The sequence below is a fragment of the Enhydra lutris genome, unplaced genomic scaffold, assembly GCF_002288905.1.
Source record: "Enhydra lutris kenyoni isolate GAN:26980312 unplaced genomic scaffold, ASM228890v2 scaffoldscaffold15, whole genome shotgun sequence".
NCBI lineage: Eukaryota > Metazoa > Chordata > Mammalia > Carnivora > Mustelidae > Enhydra > Enhydra lutris.
Window position 1 is genome coordinate 28,830,240 of NW_019154099.1, and position 23,538 is coordinate 28,853,777.

At 37.2% G+C, this 23,538-nt stretch overlaps 1 protein-coding gene across 1 annotated transcript in view; it reads left to right on the forward strand.

Annotated features, from left to right (window-relative positions):
* LOC111146999 (progesterone immunomodulatory binding factor 1) overlaps window positions 1–3,116 on the forward strand; it is a 203,321-nt gene extending 200,205 nt beyond the window's left edge. The window contains exon 18 of the mRNA XM_022502829.1: window positions 2,721–3,116. Within this exon, the coding sequence (XP_022358537.1) occupies window positions 2,721–2,771 (51 nt within the window). The 3' untranslated portion in view covers window positions 2,772–3,116. The remainder of the gene's footprint in view (window positions 1–2,720) is intronic.
* The last annotated feature ends 20,422 nt before the right edge of the window (window positions 3,117–23,538 follow it).

The window sequence follows — 23,538 nt, forward strand, 5'->3', positions numbered from 1 at the left end:
CTTCCTCCTCTCTCTCTGCCTACTTGTGATCTCTGTCAAATAAATAAATAAATAAAATCTTAAAAAAAAAAAAAAGATTCCTTTTTAATATTGGAAGTTTTATTTCTCTTCTTCCCCATGTACACAGAGAAGGAACATTTTTTGTTATCAGTCGATTGAGGAAACACAGATGTACAGATTCTCTACCCTTAGCTTTAAGCTTGAAGGTCTGTAAATTGGTCTGTAGAAGCTGCTTTCAGATTTTTTGGTCCAGGAGCCACAGTTAAAAAACCAGTTCACACTGTGACCTCGTGACGATCACACACTTTCTCAAAACAGAATATACCCCAGACCTAGGGCAGGTACTCTGATGTTTTCTATTCTATTCTAGTCTGTTGACTTTTTTTCTCTCAATTCTGGTCTTTACCCATTAAATTGATTTTCTTACCCATGGGTGGGGACCTACAGTTTCTTTCTTCTTCCATTTTTATTGCAATTTAATTGACGAGACCTACAGTTTCAAAAACACTGGCATATATGTGCTTCTGAGACCAATTGTGTGAACCTTAGACTTTTAGCTGGCTCACCTTTTCCGGTCACCCAAAACCTCTCCATCTGTTTATATGAGAACCATGCAATTTTTCAGTTTTACTGTGACTTCTTATGGTCTGTGACTATTTAAAAAGAGAAAGAGGGGAGCCTGGGTGGCTCAGTGGGTTAAAGCCTCTGCCTTCGGCTCAGCTCGTGATCCCAGGGTTCTGGGATCGAGCCCCACATCGGCTCTCTGCTCGGCTGGGAGCCTGCTTCCCTTCCTCTCTCTCTGCCTGCCTCTCTGCCTACCTGTGATCTCTGTCAAATAAATAAAATAAAATATTTTTAAAAAAATAAAAATAAAAAAAAAGAGAAAGAAAGAAAAAGCATGCTGGTAAAACTAGCAGGCATTCCTGGACAAATGACAATTATATGTCTTATTATGAATTAATAACATTCTGATCTGTACTTTGGTTTCTTTTGGATTTAGTTAGCCTCTGCCACTTTTTTTTTTTTTAATTTATTCATCCATTAGAGAGGGAGAGAGAGAGTGTGTGCCCACAGGCCCGTGCACATATCACAAGCACAGGGTAAAGGTAAAGGGAGAAGCAGACTCTGCACTGAGTAGGGAGCCTGATGTGGCACTCGATCCCACCAGGACCTTGGGATTATGACCTGAGCTGAAGGCAAGATGCTTAACCAACTGAGCCACCCACATGCCCCATCTTTTTTTTTTCCCCCTAAGTAGGCTCCATGCCCAGTATGGGGCTTGAACTCACAACCCTGAGATCAAGAGTTGCATGCTCTACTGACTGAGCCAGCCAGGAGCTTCTTTTTACCTTTAATACAAAGGTCTTTGAACTTTCTTTTTTAAGAAGAAAATACTGAGGTGTTTTAATGCAGATTTACATATTAGAAAGACAAGCTTGAAAGAATTGTGGATGATTAATTGAAGAGAGAACCCGATCAGAAATAGGAAGGTCTTGCAGGAATCAAGCCAGAAAAGATGAAGGCCCAGTGGGGTCAAGATAGGAACAGAATGAGTTACAAAGAGATTTCAATAAAAGCTAAGTTTCAGACTGCTTAGAATGAGTATAGTAAGTAAAAAGAAGAAATCTAGGTTGGAGAAGAATCAGATATTTCTGATTTAGATGACTGAATAAAGTATGATACTATTCACCCAGACAGAGACTATGGAGGATTGGGAGAGTTCATTCCACATACTGAATTTCAGTCACCCGTGGAGACCATCCTGTGAAAGTATCTGTAGCTCAAGTTAGAGTTGTAGTGAAAGACGGGAGTGAAGGAGAGGCTACCAGCTTGGTCAGTGGTGATGGAAGCTGGCCAAAGCATAAATAAGGTCAAGAGGAGCTGATCATTGCTGTCACTTCCAACAGTTTATACATCAACTATTTACTATAAAACAATATAAAAAAGATCAAATTACTTTTTATCTTTAAATATCATACTTATCTATATGCCTACACACACACACACACACACACACACACACACACACACACATATATATTTAGGAATATAGTCCTTCATAGTTTGAACCAGATCTAAGTGGGAAAGAAGTAAACTGCTTATTTAATTTATTGTAACATATTGTATGAAATAGGACGTTTTGATCTGAATCAGTGCCTTATGTAAGGAGTTCTGAGTGCTTTCTTCCATCCACCTCCCCTGCTTTTTTGTTACTACTCTGTATAGCAAGGCTCTTTTTAGATTGAAACGGCTGAGCAGTAAAGCCAAGAAGGGCTCCAGCAAATACTTAGCAATTCAGAAGCTCAAAGTCCAGTGATTTGGATCTAGTAATTCTTCAGTAAATATCCATTGTGTGAATAAATATCCATATATAGACAGATAAGACAAAAAGACCCATGTCCTCGATTTTTTTTATAAATCTCTTTGAAAATAAAGTCAGTTCAAAAATGCTTACCTGTATGCAATATGTTAAATATAGGCTTTGAGCCAGAAAACAAAGATGTATATTTTTTCTGCAGACATACCAGGTGGGAGATTATTTCTAACAAAAGACAGAACCTTTGCCGTAAGTGTCTTTCTGAATTAAGAAAAGCAATTATTTACTGTAATTTTCATACAAAGCCCCAATACTTAGTACTCTGAACTGCCTCTCTTATTTTCCTTATAAGCATTTTACTTAATTTTTGTGTTGTGTTTTGTTTTGTTTTATTTTTTAACAGACCAAAAAAGAAGCACCAGAGTGGTCTAAGAAAGAAAAGATGAAGACCTAGTGTTTTGGACGGATTTGCTCAATCGTTACTACTCCTGAAGTTCTTTCTCTGATGAACAAAAAAGTTTGTCATAATCATGTACTTGGTGTTTTTTTAAATGACTAAAGTTTATTTTAACTGAAGGTTAAATTAACGGATTTTAGCAGGATAATCAAAATGTATGAAGAGCAAACAATAGTACACTTTGTATTTGGTTTTATCTGTTTTGTTACAAAACAAATATATACTCTTCTGATTTAAATTTTAGGGTTTTCATAATTCTCAATGCATTTTTAAAGTACAAGGCTTATAAATATTTGGCTAAATATTGTCATATTGGTGAGTATATTTTCTAACTATATAAATACTACATTTAAATGTCATAACAGAAATATCAAGACACTGTACATTTTTTAAAACCTAGAATCATTTGTGAAATCTACTAGAAGTTACTGCAGATGCCCAGTAACAGTGGTCAGATATCATATACATAGGTGGATATGAATTGCTGATTATTTCTTTGGGCTCTGTTTTTCCTTCTATTTCAGATGATCATTAATCAGTAAAATCTAGTAGAAAATCTGTTATTTCATTGGTCAAGTAAAGATTTGGTGGGAAATCTGTCGTTACACTGAGCAAAACAGTGCTGATTCAGACGCAGGAGGGACCAAATTTCTAGTGAGTGAAGTAAAAGAGAGTAGCATTTTTCTCTTTTTCTCAAAATATGTTCCATTTCTTAGAAAACCTAAAACTTAAAGAAGAGGGGAAGAAAGGAAATACAAAAAGAAATGAGATGTATTTTTATATATCAGGTTTTCTCAACCACTATTGAACATAGTGGCTGGGTACTTCTTTGCTCGAGGTGGGAGTGGGGGACAGCCCTTGGCATTGGGGGATGTTTACCAGCATCTCTGGCCTCTACCACTAGATGACAGTAGCACCCCCCCCAGTTGTGATAACCAGAAATGTCTCCTGTCCCCTGGGGTAGCAAAATCACCCCCTGCCTCCTAATGAAGAACCAGTGATATCAATGATTATCCTTGTGGATATGAAACAAGAATACCATCTGTTCAGTGTGTTCTTTGAAAATCACAGTAGTACAGAACCATTAGTTGAGTGAGAGAAGAGAAAAAGCCTTTGATAATAATATATACTTGTAAATCTATCATTGGCCTGAAGACCCTAATCCCGTTCCCCCTCCTCTTTTCATTTAGCTAAACATCTTCTAACATATGACTATCTTCAACAAAGGTTTGTGAATATGACCTTTCTTAGGCCTTGCATTTAAAATCCAGAATGCTGGGGCGCCTGGGTGGCTCAGTGGGTTAAAGCCTCTGCCTTCGGCTCAGGTCATGATCCCAGGGTCCTGGGATTGAGCCCCACATCGGGCTCTCTGCTCAGCGGGGAGCCTGCTTCCTCCTTTCTCTCTGCCTGCCTCTCCGCCTACTTGTGATCTCTGTCAGATAAATAAATAAAATCTTTTAAAAAATAAATAAATAAAAATAAAATAAAATAAAATAAAATCCAGAATGCTTATGTATAATTCATTAAAACTAAATTAACTTGTGAACATAAATTGTTTCCTTCTAAAATGATAGAAGAAAATGTCTTATCTTATTTTCAACTCTATTAATCTAAAAGCATTTTATGGTTTACTTTAGTCAGTTCATTATTATATGATATTTTTATATAAAGAAGTACTGATTGATTATCCAGGTTAAAGTAATGATGTGGACAAGGGCGCAGAAGTAAGAAAACTAGGAGCTCATTTAAGAAATAAAAACTACAATGATGAAGAAATTGAGGAAGTCTTCTCCCCCTCCGAGTCCTTAATTTTCGTCCCTCTTTCCTTCCTGTCATTTCTAGATGTAATTACTTAAAAAAAAATTCTATTATCGTTTTTTACCATAATATCTATTAATAAATCTCAGAGTTAGATTGGTTTTTTTATTGAATTATATTTGACTTATCATAATATATTAGTTTCAGATGTACAACATAGCCAGTTGATCTTTTTATAAAACATTATGAAATGACCACCACAATAGGGTCTAGTTACCCTCTGTCACCATGCGAAGTTAATACAGTATTATTGACTATATTCCCTAGTTGTGCATTATATCCCCAGGAGTTATTTTAATTTTTTTTTAAAGATTTTATTTATTTATTTGACAGACAGAGATCACAAGTAGGCAGAGAGGCAGGCAGAGAGAGAGAGAAGGGGAAGCAGGCTCCCCACTGAGTATGCGGGGCTCAATCCCAGGACCCTGAGATCATGACCTGAGCTGAAGGCAGAGGCTTTAACCCACTGAGCCACCCAGGCGCCCCCCCCCAGGAGTTATTTTATAACTGGAAATTTGTACCTCTTAATCCTCATTGACTGTCTCACCTGTCCCTTAATCTTCTGATAGATTGTGATATGAAAGCTTCTTGGAAGGCCTTTGTGGATCTCTAATTCAGATGCCACTCCTTCCAGAAAATCTTGTCTGTTCTACCATAATAATCTGTATTAAGTTCTCTGTACTTTATCTCTCTTTAATTCTGTTTACCATATTTTATAATAATTATTTTATACTTATCCATTTCCTTGAAGGCAAGAATTGTTTCTTGTGCCTTTTTTGGCCCTTAGTATCTAGCACGGTGCCTTGAATTTAAGCAGCAAATGTTTATTTGATGAATTTGGGCATAGATGAGACACAGTGATTTAAAGTTTTATTTTATTGTCTTAAAAATTAGAGATTTTGGGGGCACCTGGGTGGCTCAGTGGGTTAAAGCCTCTGCCTTCAGCCCAGGTCATGGTCTCAGGGTCCTGTGATTGAGCCCCACGTTCGGCTCTCTGCTCAGCAGGGAGCCTGCTTCCTCCTCTCTCTCTATGCCTCTCTGCCTACCTGTGATTTCTGTCAAATAAATAAATAAAATCTTTAAAAAAAAAATTAGAGATTTTTTTTAGTATTATGGAATCTATTATAGCTCATTTCTTAATGTCACTACCACCTTTGCCTTTTCTCCAGATTTCCAGATCTTTACTTTTTCACTTTTTTTCTCCTTACCACTTCCTTTTTTTTGTTACAGTAAAAAACACATAACATAAAATTGACTATCTTACCCACTTTTAAATGTGTGGTTCAGTAGTATTGAGTATGTTCACATAGTTGTACAGCAAATCTCTATACTTTTTCATCTTTCAAATCTGAAACTACACTCATTAAACCGCTTCACTTTTCCTTTTTTTCCCTGGAAAAACTTATATTTCTATGAATTTGACTACTTTAGATTTCATATAAGTGGAATCATATAGTATTTGTCTTTTGGTGACTGGCTTACTATACTTAGTGTATTGTCCGCAGGGTTCATCCATGTTGTAGCATATGTCAAAATTTACCTCTTATTTAAGGCTGAATAATATTCCATTGTACATATATCCTACATTTTGCTTATCCATTCATCCCTTTAGGACATCTGGGTTGCTTCCATCTCTTGGCTATTGTGAATCTCCTTGCTTCCTAACTTTATCATTTCCTTTCCTGGCTTTAGCATTTTCTTATTAAAAAATAAATAAAAACAAAATTAGCATAAAATTCTTTTTTTTCTTGCTAAATGTTTTATGAAATGTTGTCCAAATGTAAGAGTAATAGCTACCATTATCAAGCTCATTCTATCAGCCAGTTGCTACGTTACATGCTTTCTACTCCTTAATTTACTTAATCTTCACAGTAACTTTGCCAAGTAAGCATTATCTTCATTTTTAAAATGAAGAAACTGAGACTCAGAGTAACTTAATGGCCCAAGATCAGACACATAATAAATAGTGGAAGTGGATCTGAACCAAGACTAATTCTAATGGCTATGCTCTTTCCAGTATACTCTACTGCTTCTGTCCCCACCCCAGTGAGATGGAAAGGGAGGAAGGGAATCTTGATTTATCAGCTTTCTTTGGGGGGGGGGAATATATATATATGTGTGTGTGTGTGTGTGTGTGTGTGTGTGTATACACACATATATATATTTTAATACATACATAGGACTTAGCATAGCTGGATTTTCATACAAGAAAAATTCATGGATTTAAGATTTATTCCTAAAGATAATGTTGCAATGATAAGGGATTCTAACACAAAAGAATTCCTGTTCTTCTAACAGTTCTTACTAAGTTAATAGTATATAGTCAACTTTTCAGAACCAGCTAAATGCTTTCTGTGCTAATTAATCCAAGCATTCATTCAACAAGCATGGAAAACCTAGAATGTGTAAAGCATTTAAACTTTGAATTGTTTGTCCTCATCCTTTTCTCAAAGGCCTTTGAAAAAGGAACTCTATGATGTCTCAAACACCAGAGGACACGTTTTATTCTTATCAACCTTGATATATGAATTTCTAAAAAGAACTATCATAGTGACCCAGAGTCCTCCAGATTTGCTATTTTGCACCAGCTGTGGTTGGATAATCACCCATCAGAAAATTTAAAGCAAGATTCCCGCACTTAGAGAAGGTTGAAGCTGTTAATGTGCCACATGCCCTTTTATTCTAAAATCTTGAGAGGCTAAGAATATGCAAAAAGAAAAACAAGGGGGAGGGAATATAGTTTAATCTTACTTATTTTAGAAAGTAATAAGTACTATAAATGTTTCAAGGAAAGATTTCTTGAGGCTTGGAGGTCACCCGACAAAGCCAACCGGTTAGCTAGCAAGAGTCCTCCCTAGATACTGTTTTCTTTGGTTGATTTACAAGAGTCCCTAGTCCAGACCTCAGTTCTCCAGACTCGGAAACTTAATTTTTTAGTGTATTGGAGGTGACATCTTTGAAGAGTATGCCCCCACTTACTGGTATATAAATCATGTATTTTGAGCAAAATGTAAAACTACAGACTATGACCCTGGGATCAGCACAGATGGAAGTTTCTCTCCTTACTCCTCCTTGGCTTCTGCTATACTGTAGAGTCATCATTTTCCTCCTTCCTCCTCTTCTAGCTGATCATAAAACATGAGAATTTTTCAGAGTTTCTTTTTCCCCTTAAATCTTTTTCCTATTCTGAACTTAATGCTTGATAATTTCTACTCCCTGGCTTTAGTTACTATATGCCAGTATTCCCAACTTTTTAGCTCTTAAGGCCAAACTGTTCCTTTTAATTGAATACCTGCTTACTTGACATCTCTACTTGGTTGTCCCATTGTGACCTCAAACCTGACATGTACAAAACTGAACTCAAGTTTCTTCTTCACTCTCTCAGTATCAATAAATGGTACCAGCACCTAACTCAGGGACTCCCATCATAAACCCAGGAATCATACTAGACCCTTCTCTTATTAACTCTCAAGCATTCAATCACCAAGCCTTATTGATGTACCTCATAAATATTTCTCCTTTAAAAAATTTTTGATTATGAAAATTTCCAAATATACAAAAGGACAGTGGCAGGTGCAAAGGAAGAGACAGATATGTTCACTGACTGTGATAATGGTTTCATGGGTGTTTACATGTGTTAATGCTTATCAAATTGTACATTTTTTAAATATGCAGTTTATTATATGTCAGTTGTACCTTAATAAAGATGTCTAAAAAGAACAAAGAGGGCACCTGGGTGGCTCAGCTGGTTAAGCATCTGGTTAAGCATCTAACTCTTGGTTTCTGGTTTCAGCTGAGGAGGTCATGATCTCATCATGGGATCAAGCCACACCAGCTCTGCACTGAGCTAAGCATGGAGCCTGCTTGGGATTCTCTGTGTTCTTGCCCTCTGCCCCCTCCCTCCCAACATGTGAGCTCCCACGTTTAGAGGTCTCTCTCTTAAAAAAATAAATAAATAAATAAATAAAATTTTCTTTTTTAATTTTAGAAAAAAGAAAGAAAAACAATTGGGAAATCATCACTTAGTAACCCCTGATGAAATAAATGATTCAGGCATCAATCACCAGTGAATCCTAAAGCAACAAGATATAAGGATAATAGGGAATTTTGTATCAGGCCATAACCACCTAAATTCATTCTTTCTTTCTTTCTTTCTTTCTCTTTCTTTCTTTCTTTCTTTCTTTCTTCAAAGATTTTATTTATTTATTTGACAGAAAGAGAGGCAGGCAGAGAGAGAGGGGGAAGCAGGCTCCCCGTCGAGCAGAGAGCCCAACGCGGGGCTCGATCCCAGGACTCTGAGATCATGACCTGAGCGGAAGGCAGAGGTTTAACCCAATGAGTCACCCAGGCGCCCCTCTTTCTTTCTTTTTTTTAAGTAGGCGCCACACCCATTGTGGGGCTGGAACTCACAACCCTGAGATCAAGAGTCGCATTCTCTACCAACTGAGCCAGCCAGGCACCCCCTAAATTTTCTAATCAACCTTAGCATCACTAAAAGTGGGGTGAGCAGAAATTATGTGCCTCTTAATGTGATGTCATGTGAAGTAGAAAACACCACCTATGCAGTATCCTTGGGGGAAAAATAATGTTGTTTGAATCAAATCAAGTCTTCAGATCAAACATTAGTCTACAGACAAAATAAGAAATAAGTCAAACTGAATAACACTATGAAGAAGGAATTGACCTAAGTCCAAAATGTAGAACATTCTGGGCATTGAAAATGTCCAATGTTTCTAGGCCTTTCTTATTTGTAGGCTTTTTTGATTGACAGAGCTGCGAAGTGTTCTTAAAAGGAGGGGGGATATCATGAGTTTTGATATATACACAATTTAACTTAAGATTTTCTGAAGATTTCAGCTTCTTTGATTTTACACTTTGTATTTAATTTCCTGTATGTGAATTTCTGTCGCCACCTTAGTTCAAGCCTTCATGACCTCTTACCTAAATTAGGTCAATAGTCTTCTAACTGATCTCCATATATTTACTCATGCCTCTCTCCAAACCATTCTCCACAAAACAAGAATCTTTTTTTTTTTTACACTGCAATTTTTTTATTTAAAATTTAATCCAGGGACACCTGGCTGGCTCAGTCAGGTAAGTGTCTGCCTTCAGCTTAGGCCCTGAGATCCAGTCCCACATCAGGGTCCCTGCTCAGTGGGGACCGTGCTTCTTTCTGCCTGCCGCTCCCCCTGCTGTGCTCTCTCTCCCTGACAAATAATAAATAAAATCTTTAAAAAGTATTAAAGAATGTAATCTATAGTTTATATAAGGTATTTGTAAGTCATGAACTTGAAAAACCAACAAAATGCAATGAGTTATAAGCTAAGAGCATGGTGCCATGTTTCAAAAAATTTAATTCAAAATTTTTAAATTTTAAATGACCAGGTAGATGAGCCTTATTTTTTACTAAACCCATGTTAAATATTGATTTCTTATGAGTTAGAGAATTATTTTTTATTTAATGCAATCGTGACAGATTTAATGATAAAGTCATACATCATTGGCAAGTTTTATTGACTATGTTGATCGATTTAAAAGTTTTTTTGCAATAGTTGCCAAAGGTATTTCACTTGTTGCCTTCACAGATCGGAAGTTCAAAATTTTCTTTTCTTTCTTCCTTTTTTTTTTCCCCTCCAGCAAAATGAGTTTCTTCTGGAATAGCAGATAAATTGCAACTTGGGAGTAGAAAACTACAGTGAACCATAGGCAAGTTCCCAGAATTATCCAAAAAAAAATTTTTTTTAAGTAGGCTCCTTGCCCTACATGAAGCCCAATGTGGGACTTGAACTCATGACCCTGAGATCAAGACCTGAGCTGACATGAAAAGTTGGGTGCTTAACCATCTGAACCACCTCTTTACCCCCTGAGAATTATCTTTAACTTTAAAGACCACCACGGGTGAACCTGGGTGCTCAATCAGTTAAACATGTGCTTTGGCTCAGGTCATGACCCCAGAGTCCTGGGATCAAGCCCCAAATCAGGCTTCCTGCTCTGGGGGAGTCTGCCTCTTCCTCTTCCCTTCCCCCTCCCCCTGCTTGTGTTTTCTCTCTCTCTCTCAAATAAAGAGTATTTTAAAAAATTTTAAAAATTTTAAAAGTTGGAAAATTGGAAAAAAAGACTATTGTGTAAGGGGTTAATATCCAGTTTTTGTATAAAGAACTTACATAACTCGGGTTGCCTCATTGACTCAGTCAGTTAAGCATCCAACTCTTGATCTCAGTTCAGATCTTTTTTTTTTTTTTTTAAGATTTTATTTATTTATTTGACAGACAGAGATCACAAGTAGGCAGAGAGGCAGGCAGAGAGAGGAGGAAGCAGGCTCCCCGCTGAGCAGAGAGCCCGACACAGGGCTCCATCCCAGGACCCTGGGATCATGATCTGAGTCGAAGGCAGAGGCTTCAACCCACTGAGCCACCCAGGTGCCCCTCAGTTCAGGTCTTGAGCTTAGGGTCATGAGTTCAAGCCCTGAGTTGGGCTCCAGCTGGATGTAGAGCCCACCTAAAAAATTTTTTAAAAATTAAAAAGAATTAAAACTTTCACAACTCAAAATACATACAAAAACAAATAAAGCAGAGGACCTGAATACACATTTTTCAAAAAAAGACATAAGATGGCTAACAAACACATGAAAAGATGCTCAACATCATTAATCATCAGGAAGATACAGATCAAAACCACAATGAGATACCACCTCACACCTGTCAGAATGGCTATCATCAAAAAAGCAAGAAATAACAAGTGTTGACGAGGTTGTGGAGAAGAGGGAACTTTGGTGGGAATATAAATTCGTGCAACCACTGTGAAAAACAGTACAGAGGCTCCTCAAAAAGTTAAAAATAGAAATACCAAAGAATTATTAATTAATTAATTAAAAACAGATACACCATTTGATTAGTAACTCTACTATGGGGTTTTTATCCCCCCCCCCAAAAACAAAAATATTCTGATTCAAACAGATAAAAGCACCCTTATGGTTACTGCAGAATTATTTACAATAACCAAGATACGGAAGCAAACCAAATGTCCATTAATAGATGAATGGATAAAGATGTGGTATATGCATATATAAGGGAATATTACTCAGCCATAAAAAGGAATGAAACTCGCTATTTCCAGCAACATGGACAGACCTGTAGGGTATTATGGTAAGTGAAATAAGTCAGAGAAAGACAAATACCATGTGATGTCTCTTATATGTGGAATATAAAAAACAAGACAAATGAACAAACAAAAAACAGACTCTTAAATACAGAGAACAGACCGGTAGTTGCCAGAGAGAAAGTAGGTTGAGGGACGGGCAAAATAGGTGAATGGGATCAGAGGTACAAACTTCTGGTTATGAAATAAATAAGTCATGAAGATGAAAAGTACAGCAAAGGAAATCTAGTCACTAATATCATAATAACATTGTATGGTGACTGATGGTGAACGTTGAGTAAGGTATAGAAATGTCAAATCACTGTGTTGTACACCTGAACCTAATATAACATTGTCAATTATAGTTCAATAATAAATAAAAATACATTTAAATTAAAGACTGCTGGGTTGACATAACATTATTAAGCTAAAGGCTTCTAAATAGATGGATAAAAATATATATTTTATTACCCCCTCTATAGATCTTAAAACTATTCCTAAATTAGCCAGTTCTCTTGTACTAGAAGTATGTCATGCTTCAGAATATCTGTCGTTTAGAAAAATCTTCATAAATTTCTTTTAAACAAGTGTGGATACATTATTTTGTCTTTTGCACTTTACTCTTTGTTTTTCTTATTTTATAGTTAAGCACTTTCCAATTCATATACCTAACACTACCTAATACGTTTAATTCTGTGACTAATGAAACAGGCTCCAAACTGTATTAAGCGGTTTAGAATCTCACATATTGTCCTAAATGGAATGAGGTGGAATGAAATAAAAATGACTGTCCTCTTAACCCAGATACAATATAAAATGTTTCTTTTCTTCTAATAATGTATCACTTCTAAATATGTATCACTTACTGGGGGAAAAAAGTTTTAAGCTCCGAACATTTTAAATCATCCAATTCCATAGCGTTTAGCAATTGTGTTCCTTATTGCGGACAGCTTCATAAAAACAAATAACAGTTTCAAGCACAGAAAAAGAATAAAAGTATTGATATTGTTTTTAATTTTCTAAAATGCCCTCTCATGTGGATAAATGGATTAAGAGCAAAGAAAAAAATTAATTGCAATTTATCCTTCAAATAATCAAAACAGGGGCGCCTGGGTGGTTCAGTCAGTTAAACATCTGCCTTCAGCTCAGGTCATGATCTCAGGGTCCTGGGATGGACCCCCACATCAGGCCCCTGCTTCTCCCTCTGCCCCTCTGCCTTTGTACTCACTCTCTTTCTATCTCTCTCTCAAATAAATAAATAATAAACTAAAAAATCTTTTAAAAATTAAAAAATACAATGGAAATATAGATCATTTTAATCATCTTATAAACTTTGTCTTCAAGTAATGGGATTTATTTCTACTGGTATATAGTCCCACTGACATCATTTTCAGGAAAGTACTATGAAATTCTCCATGGCCACGTACTTAAGTTCTATCCTCCTCCTCCTTCCGTTCCTCTCCCTCTCCTTCATCTTGCCTTTTGTTTTTTTGGGATGTTTTGTTTTGTTTTGTTTTGTTTGCCATTCTTTTTCTTAAAAAAGCTCTCTTTATTGTTTCCTTTAGTTTATTGAATATATATTTTCTATAATCATGCTCTATCCTGTTTAATAACCATAGAACAATTAAAACAGCTACTGAGAATCTAAAATTAAATACCTATTCCCTAAACCTTCAAAGTTCATAGCATTGGTAATTCCTTAAACACTACCTGTGAGCACTTTTGTTAGCAAGTTGTTCATGTTATACAGCAGAAATGTCACTAACATTAAAAATTGTGCTCTAAAATGTGTTCACACATTCTATACTACTGATGACTTCTCTCTCATTACTCTCCTCACTTATCTGCAATACTGCACTGAATCATAAATCTTCTGCCTCTTTTACTTCCAGTTCCTTCCATTTATTTCTGGTATGATCATCTTGATTTACTATTACTGGTGTGATTGGATCATTATTATTACTGGTTACTAGTATAGTTCCAGGAACATACTGTCTGCTCTGTAAAATGGTACCTCCACTTTTATTTTCTTCCTTTTAGTGTTTTATACATTTTAAAAAGCACTTTCCCCCACAAGGCCTTCACCTGGAGCTAGAACAAAGCTATGACCGTAAGGGCCTAGAACAAATAATAAAAACATTTATCTCCTTCCTATTACCTTTCGTGACTAAAGAATAAGACACTATGTCCATTACAGCGAACTTGAAGGTAAAAATCTTTACAGTGGCAAGCTTACGGCCGGTATCTTCAGAGCTTTTATCAGCCCCTTCCTTACACAGGAATACTCAACAGAGAATGTTTTTTATCAATGAATCTGTGGACATGCAGGGAAAACAGCTATGTCTTTACTCACGTGGTACTGAATGCCCACAAATACGTATGTATTTCTTTTTTTTTTTTTTTTAAGACTTTATTTCTAAGTAATCTCTCTTCCCAATGGGGGGCTTGAACTCACAACCCCAAGATCAAGAGTCACATGCTGTGCTGACTAAGCCAGCCAGATGACCCAAATATAGATGTATTTTAATTAATTATAGAATTAACAGTCCAGTTTCTATCAGTTTGATTAAGGTGTATGCATTGATCAAAATAAACGATATGGCCAAAAACCCCACATCTCCATGTGGGATCCTAAGTCGCAGGTTCATTGTATACCTGTTGTTTCAATAAAGATGAAATAAAATTTAGCATGTGATCGTTCTAGGAAATATTCATGCAGAATTGAGTGTTTTTTGTTTCTTGGTTTTTTGTTTTTTAAAAGATTTTATTTATTTATTTGAGAGAGAGAGAGAGAGACACAGCACAAGAGGGAACACAAGCAGGGGGAATGGGAGAGGGAGAAGCTGGCTTCCCTGGGAGCAGGGAGCCGGACGTGGGGCTGGAACCCAGGACCCTGGGATCATGACGTGAACCAAAGGCAGACGCCTAATGACTGAGTGACCCAGGCACCCCAGAATTGAGTGTTGTTTGTTGTTGTTGTTGTTGTTGTTGTTGTTGTTGTTGTTTTTTAACTAATACTGAGGTCACCAGGTGGCTCAGTTGGTTAAGCGACTGCCTTTGGGTAAGTCATGATCCTGGGGTCCCAGAATAGAGTCCCGCATCTTGCTCCCTGCTCAGCGGGGAGTCTGCTTCTCCCTCTGACCTTCCCCCTCTCATGCGAGCTCTCTCTGTCTCTCTCAAATAAATGAAAATCTTCAATAAAAAAATAAAAATTAAAAAAATATATACTGATTTGCTTTGGTTTTATAAAATCAGGAGTTAGTGGCTTCAGCACAACTACACAGATGTTGATATGATCTTTGATCTTGTAAATACTCTTGAATTTAATTTTTAAATACAAGGGTTTTTTTAAGCTTATGCAGTATATAGACTTATAATTCCTTAAATTCGTATTTTGAAGCTTTGGGTTCAGTCCCTTCCTCATCACATACACATTGGCCATTCTAGATTCCATCTCTGTTTTATTTTATTTAGAGCAATATCTGAAATTCTTAATTATTTTTTATTTGTTCATAGCCTGTCCCTCCTAAATAGAACATACATACCACTAAAACAGACAGTCTGTATACCCAGCACCTAGCACAGTGCTGGTCACAGAAAAATTGCCCCTCAAAATTTTGCTGGATGTTAGGAAGAAAGGAGGAAAAGAATGTACATGACATTTGCTTCTTGATTTTTTTTTTTATTCATATTGCATTTTGTTTGGAAAAATGCCTTAGTCCATTTGGGCTGCTATAACAAAATACCATACACAGTGGCTTATAAATGCCAGAAATTTATTTCTCCATTCTGGTGGCTAGGAAGTCCAAGATCAAGGCACCAGCAAATTCAATGTCTGGTGGAGTCCCATTTCCTGGTTCCTGGGTATCTGTGTGTTGTTGGTGTGTCTTTGCCTGCAAAGGGGGTTAGGGAGCTCTCTGGGGCACTAAACATAGTCATGAGAGATTGACCCTCATGACCTAGTCCCTCCCCAAAGTCCCACCTCTAAATACCAATGTACTGGGAATTAGGTTTCAACATATGAACTTTGGGGAAAACATCTGTGGCAGTAAAAAATTTATTAACTAATTAGATACCCTTTCTTCCGTGTTACTCAGAAAAACAGGTCATTGTTCATCCCTTTATCTTTACATCTTCTTTTTGCCCTGATCTCAAAAGAAGAGGTGTTTCTCTCTTCCAAGCTAACACCATTATACCTGTACTCTTTACTTTATATTGAGGTCCGTGGGTGGGCACATGAGGGTCCAAGAAGAGTGCAGAGTACAAAATGCAGAGCTCCAGAGGCAAAATACTGACAAATACCCACATGTGAGGATAGGACAAAGGAAGGGAAAAACCAAAAGGAGAACCTCCTTCCCTCTCATTTATCCCTTGCCATCTGTTTTCTGCCTAAATCACCAAATTAAGACTCTCCCTCCCAAAAAGTGTTTACTACACTTCCTATGATTGAATTTCTAAGCTTTTATCTCTTACTACTTCCTGTCTAAACCCTCTGGCCCCTGGGATAGTCATCCTTCAATGTTCACTCAAGAGCCTTGTGTTTTGTTTTGTTTTTCTCCATTTTTTTTTTTTGAGGGAAAAAAAGTATCACAGAGAAATAAATGTATCTTCCCTTGCCTTCCTGCCACCTCCTCTCCACATCTTTCACAAGGAGGAATTTCCCCAAATATTCCTGCCTCTTTCCACCACCTGACTGGTATGTTTTATTTAAGGGAGTGTGCTTGTATCACTTTCCTCCTCCTTTCCATTTCTTTTTCTTTTTTTTTTTTTTTTTTAACAAAAGCACCAACCTATTCTATTGCTGGAACGGTTTCCTGTACCTCTTCTAAGTCACAGGCATCACCTTGTGGCTGAGCAGGTAAGTCAGACACAGAGGTAAGAGAGAGGTAAGGGCTGAAGGCCCACTTGACCTTCACATTAAACTACTTCCTCCAGTATATTATTTATTAATAAGAAAGAAGATATTTCATTTTTTAAGGTTTTTTAAAAATTATTTTCTAGATTAATATATAATGTATTATTTGGTTCAGGTCTGTGACTCATCAGACTTACACAATTCACAGCACTCAACATAGCACATACCCTCCCCAATGTCTATCACCCAGCCACCTTATCTCTCACACCCCCTTCTCCTCCAGCAACCCTCAGTTTGTTTCCTGAGATTGAGTCTTTTATGGTTTGTCTCCCTCTCTGGTTTCATCTTGTTTCATTTCTCCCTCCCTTCCCCTATGATCCTCTGTCTTGTTTCTCAAATTTCCCATATCAGGGAGATCATATGATAATTGTCTTTCTCTGATTGACTTATTTCGCTTAACATAATAATACCATCTAGTTCCAGCCACGTTCTTGCAAATGGCCAGATTTCATCTTTTTGATGGCTGTATAATATTTCTGGTGTGTATATGTGTGTGTGTGTGTGTGTGTGTGTGTGTACATACTACCTCTTCTTTATCCATTCATCTGTTGATGGACATCTAGGTTCTTTCCATAGTTTGGCTATTGTAGACATTCCTGCTATAAACATTGTTGTGCAGGTGGCCCTTCAGATCACTACATTTGTATCTTTGGGGTAAATACCTAGTAGTGCGATTGCTGGGTCATAGGGTAGCTCTATTTTCAACTTTTTGGGGAACCTCCATACTGTTTTCCAGAGTGGCTGCACCAGCTTGCATTCCCACCAACAGTGTAGGAGGGTTCCCCTTTCTCCGCATCCTCAGCAGCATCTGTCATTTCCTGACTTGTTAATTTTAGCCATTCTGACTGGTGTGAGGTGGTATCTCACTGTGGTTTTGATTTGTATTTCCCTGATGTCGAGTGATGTGGAGCACTTTTTCATGTGTCAGTTGGTCATTTGGATGTCTTCTTTGCAGAAATGTCCGTTCATGTGTTCTGCCCATTTCTTGATTGGATTATTTGTTCTTTGGGTGTTGAGTTTGATAAGTTCATTATAGATTTTGGATACTAGCCCTTTATCTGATATATCATTTGCAAATATCTTCTCCCATTCTGTCAGTTGTCTTTTGGTTTTGTGGACTGTTTCCTTTGCTGTGCAAAAAGCTTTGATCTTGATGAAGTCCCAATAGTTCATTTTTGCCCTTGCTTCCCTTGCCTTTGGCGATATTTCTAGGAAGAAGTTGCTGCCGCTGAGGACAAGGAGGTTGCTGCCTGTGTTCTCCTCAAGGATTTTGTTGGATTCCTGTCTCGCATTTAGGTTTTTCATCCGTTTTGAGTCTATTTGTGTGTGTGTGGTGTAAGGAAATAGTCCAGTTTCATTATTCTGCATGTGGCTGTCCAATTTTCCCAACACCATTTGTTGAAGAGACTGTCTTTTTTCATTGGACATTCTTTCAGAAAGATATTTTAAATCTCTACCCACCACTTTTGTTTTTGTTTTCCTAACCTATTTGTTCAGACAAGAAGCTATTCATTGAGCCTTTCACATTTCCACAACATTAAACATTTATGTGTGTATTTTATTTATTTTAAGGAAGCTCTTGGCCCAAAATGGGGCTTGAATTTACCACCCTGAGATCAAGAATCACATCCTCTACCAACTGAGCCAGGCAGGCACCCCAGATTTTTTTTATTTTTTAAGGAGATCTGTATAATCATATCATAATATAGTGTAAAATGCCCTTTTTTACCCTTTCTCCTCCTGAGATACCTTTCTGGTCTCTGCTCAAACATACAGAACTTGTTTTGCCCAAGTCAGTGAAGACTAAGTTTATTTGATCAAGAGGACCTGGCTGACTCAATCAGTAGAGCATGCAACTCATGATCTCAGGGTAGAGAGTTCGAGCCCCACACTGGGCAAGGAGCCTACTTTTAAAAAATAATAAAATAGGGGAACCTAAAATAGTGGCTCAGTCACTTAGGCATCTGCCTTTGACTAAGGTCATAATCCCAGGATCCTGTAATTGATCCCCATATCAGGCTCCCTGTTCAGTAGGGAGTCTGCTTCTCGCTCTCCCTCTACCCCTCCCTATTCTTGTGCTCTCTCTCAAGTAGATACATAAAACCTTTTAAAATAGTAATAATAATAAAATGAGAGATGCCTGCGTGGCTCAATTGGTTAAGCAGCTGCCTTCGGCTCAGGTCAGGATCCCAGCGTCCTGGGATCAAGTCCCACATCGGGCTCCTTGCTCAGCAGGGAGCCTGCTTCTCCCTCTGCCTCCGCCTGCCGCTCTGTTTGCCTGTGCTCACTCTCTCTGACAAATAAATAAATAAAATCTTAAATAATAATAATAATAAAATGAAATAAAAAGTAACTAAATAAAATCTTTAAAATAATAAGTTTGTTAGAAAAGTCCTCACCACTTTGGGGAAAAAAGGTGTTGGTAAAATCTAATAGAACAACTATATTTTTTTTCAACATTCTGAATGATGAAAAGTATTTTTCTGAGAAAATGGGTGAAAGAAATGAATCAACTGTCATCACGTATGACTTTCATATTATCTCTGCAGCCTGTATAAATACTTGGAGTCTTCTACTTTCAGTCCCACTTTACCAACTATCTATGGAATATTTCCTCCTAAATCTATTATTTTTTTCATCGCCCTATTTTTTAATTCTTTGAAACGTTTTTGATTTACAGAGAAGTTGTAAGAATATTGCAAATAATTCTCATTTACCCCTTACAGAGATTCTCCAAATGTTAATATTTCATCACATTTGTTTTATCCTCCCCTACATCTTTTGGTTGGTGGGGGTGTTGGTGTTTTGACCCTTTGAGAATACTTTGAAGATATGATTTCTTTTCTCTACCAAATGTCTCCGTGAATATCTCTTAAGAGCAAGAACATTCTTTCACAGAAGCACAGGACAATGATCAAAATCAGGAAATTAACATTGATACAATGCAATTATCTAATCTAAAGACCTTACGCAGACCTCAGCAATTGTTCCAATCATGGCCTTTATGCTAAGAAAATCTCCAATTATTCATTGCATTCACTTGTCCTATCTCTCAAATCTCCTTTAATCTAGAATAGTTCCTCAATCATTCTTTGTCTTTTATGACATTGACGTTTTCTTTTGAAGAGTACGTGTCAGTTATTTTGTAGACTGTCCTTCAACTAAATACAACTTTGATTTGGACATTTTATGAACATTTTCTGTGTTCATATTCCAGCTTCATATTCCAGCACCAATTCTTCCTAGATGTGTGATCACTTAACTTCCCTAAGCCTTAGTTCCTCATCTTTAAACTGGGATAATTAAAAAAATAAAGTAAAAATTGGGATAATTATATGTACCTAATGAGTTATAGAGAAGATTAAAGGAACTGTAAATATATTTAAGAGAAATTTACCCTCCAAACTCATCAAGTTGTATATACTTTATACAAAGTATATACAACGTTTTGTACACCAATCATACTTTGATAAAGTGTTTGTTTTTGTTGTCGTTTTTAAGGAATTTACCCAAGGCATGTCGCAAAGTCATTTGCTTTTCATGTGATTTGATTTCTCAACTCTTTATCATCCAGCCCCATTTACACAGAGGCATTCTCATTTGCCCTTGGGTCTCTAAATATGGGGTTCTAGAACTACTTAGAACTTACCTAAATAATTGTCATCCTCATCAAAGTATATATACACTACTCTTGAACCTGTAGTCAGTTAAAACCCCTAAACCTCTTTCTGCATAACCTTTTTGACTATTACTAGTAGTATTAGTCATGAATGATGCTACTACTAGGGCTAATACTTGTCAACCTGACCTGTATGTGTCAGGATCTGTATGGGAAGTCTCCTTAAGTGGGCCCTTTGTATTATGTAACTCTCCCTACTCATGAGGTAGTTATTATCTGCATTTTAGAGATGGGGAAACAGATTCACAGGACTTATATAAGTGAGAGAGCTGGGATGCATTCCCAAATTGAATTTTCAGAACCTAAGAGAAGTCTTTATATGGAAAACCCAAAAGACTCCACCCCCAACCTAGAACTCATACAGCAATTCAGTAATGCGACAGAATACAAAAATCAATGTACAGAAATCAGTTGCTTTTTTATACACTAACAATGAAAATATAGAAAGGGAAATTAGAGAATCGATTCCATTTACTATAGCACCAAGAACCATAAGATACCTGGGAATAAACCTGGCCAAAGAGGTAAAGGAACTGTACTCGAGGAACTACAGAACACTCATGAAAGAAATCGAAGAAGACACAAAAAGATGGAAAAGCATTCCATGCTCATGGATTGGAAGAATAAACATTGTTTAAAAGTCTTTCTTTCTGTATTAAGTGTAATTTTAAATTTCTACTCATCATTCTAGCCTATTGGAACTTTCCTGATTCCTGATTTTGCCATCCAATGTATAAGCTTTTGCTCCCAACTGAGATCTTGTGTGACTCCTCTGTTTTTTTCCAAGTCATTGATTAAAATGTTCCAAGAGAGAACCCTGTGATAAATGCTAACATTTCCTTCCAGGTTGAAATAAGTCACTCTCTGGGTACAGTTTTTTCATATACCTATAAATAAATCTTGCTGGACTCTGGGCTGCTTTACATATAACCATCTTATCCACAAGAACAACTAAATATTTTTTTTCTCCTGCCTCTGGCATTCCACCCCTGGCTATGAATCTAATAACACCACTGCCAAAGAAAAAATGCTCCTCTTACTTGGGTCCAACTTGTTTATATTGAAATAATATTGGTCCCTAGTGACCATTCCTTTTCTTCTTGCAAGTCACCTCTTTAATAAATGATTCTAGAATTTCGACAGAGGTGAATCCAAACGACAGTAGTATCTGAACTTCTGGTCCCTTTCTAACAATGTCACTGAGTTGCTATGTGACCTAGAGAAGGTCACTCTTTTAACTTAGACATTTCTGAAGAAAAGAATGAGAACATTGAACCTACCATTTATCATTTCTTAAAGGGATTTATTTGATTTGGACCATAACTTAATGCAGTAAATATTACCTCTATCTTACAGATGAAGCTAGTAAGACATGGAGAGCTTTCCAAACCTACCTAAAGTCGCTCAGGTTATAAATGGGGGAACTGCTAACTCTACGGTCTCAAAGTGGCAGATTGTTGCAAACTCCTTCTGCTGTGATTTATTTTAGGACACTCTGCTGAGACTGAAAAGTAGATTTGCTTGAGCATCTAAGCACTCCCCACCCAACTAAATCAGCAGCACACCAGAAGGCAATAATTCCCAAAGTGTTTTCAAAGGAGCACTCGTCCCTCCAACAGCCCGAGGAGAAAGCAGTTCTGTCAAATGTTTGACAGACGTCTTGTGTCTCATACTACGGAGATTCTGTCCGAGATTCTAAGGGTTCTAAGGAGCCCTTTAGAAAAGAACTCCCTCTAACTCTCTTGAACCGCAGAGCTAGAGTTTCATGAAGCACATTTGGCTTAAAATGTCGTAAGTGTTAGGGTTTTTTTTGTTTTTGTCTTTTTTAAATTTTTACTCTTTGGAACTCCAAGGATGTCTTTCCAAAAATACGAGATTTCAAAACATATATATAAGATTTATTTATTTGAGAGAGAATGAGAAAGAGCATGAGACGGGGGAGGGTCAGAGGAAGAAGCAGATTCCCCGCTGAGCAGGGAGCCCGATATGGGACTTGATCCTAGGACTCCAGAATCATAACCTGAGCTGAAGGTAGTTGCTTAGCCAACTGAGCCACCCAGCTGCCCCAAAACATTTATTCTTATTTCAAGTAACATGCTTGTCTTTGGAAGTGCTTTAAGGTTTACCGAAAGCTTCCTCCTGCCTGAGGGATCTTTTGGCCTTCACAACCAACAAGGTTAAACTTGTGCTGGGACCCGTCTTTTTCGTTTACAGAGAAAGGTCTGGAGTGGTTAAGGGAATTGACTCCAATGCCATACAGCAAGAGAAGGGGCCAAATGCAAATTAAGATTTTCTCACACCGAAGTCAGTTCTCTTGCACTCCATGAGCGTCTTTGTTTCTCTGCCTTTGATCATTTAACGAGCTTGTTGACGTGCTCCAAGCAAGCAACTTTGAAAAATGAACAAGGTGACATTAACAATGTCCGATGACCTTGACACTAGGACGGTTTCAATTCTCAAAACGATATTTGGAATTTTCCTTCGTAAAAAGTTACTGTTCCTCAGCATAGAAAGCGGGGTATATACCCAACCGAATTTGAGCCTTGTGGGAAAACCAAGGGATCCTGGAAACAGCAGATTAGCCCACAGCTATCCCTGTTTACATAGTCGATGTGTGTTTGTTCTGTTTGAAGATACTTCAAAAATAACAATTGTAAAAGAGATTACTGCTTTGATCAGAGAATCTGAATCTCCTTTGTTTGACCATGAATAATTGGTCTTTGTAATGTTAATGCTTCTTTTAAGGAATATCAGATCTGTAAATGCACCTTAATTACAGGCAATCAGTTTTGGAGGGAATTTGTGACAGCATTTTACTGACGGTCTGCTCTAGTTCCCCTTCAAATCTAATTACAGTAGAAAAATTCTTCTAGGCCAAGCAGTAAAAAGCTATAATTATTAGTGTTTTGATTAATGTGCACATCGGTCAAAATAGTTACCTTATTGAAGAGCAAGATCTAAATCTTTAAAATGTCCTCTTTTTCCTATAAAGCACGCAACAAAAGGTAAGGCCTTGACTGAGATGTACCGGCTAACCTGTTAATCATAATTTTGCTGGGAGCTCAGAAGTCTGTCCTCTCCAGTCTTTACATTTAAGATGTACCCCCACAGGAATCCACCACTTAATGTTTGAGTCCTAAAATGTTTCATTTTCATTTGAGACCAACTAAATGATTCCCATTACAGTATATGAGTGCATTATGGAGAGAAGGAAA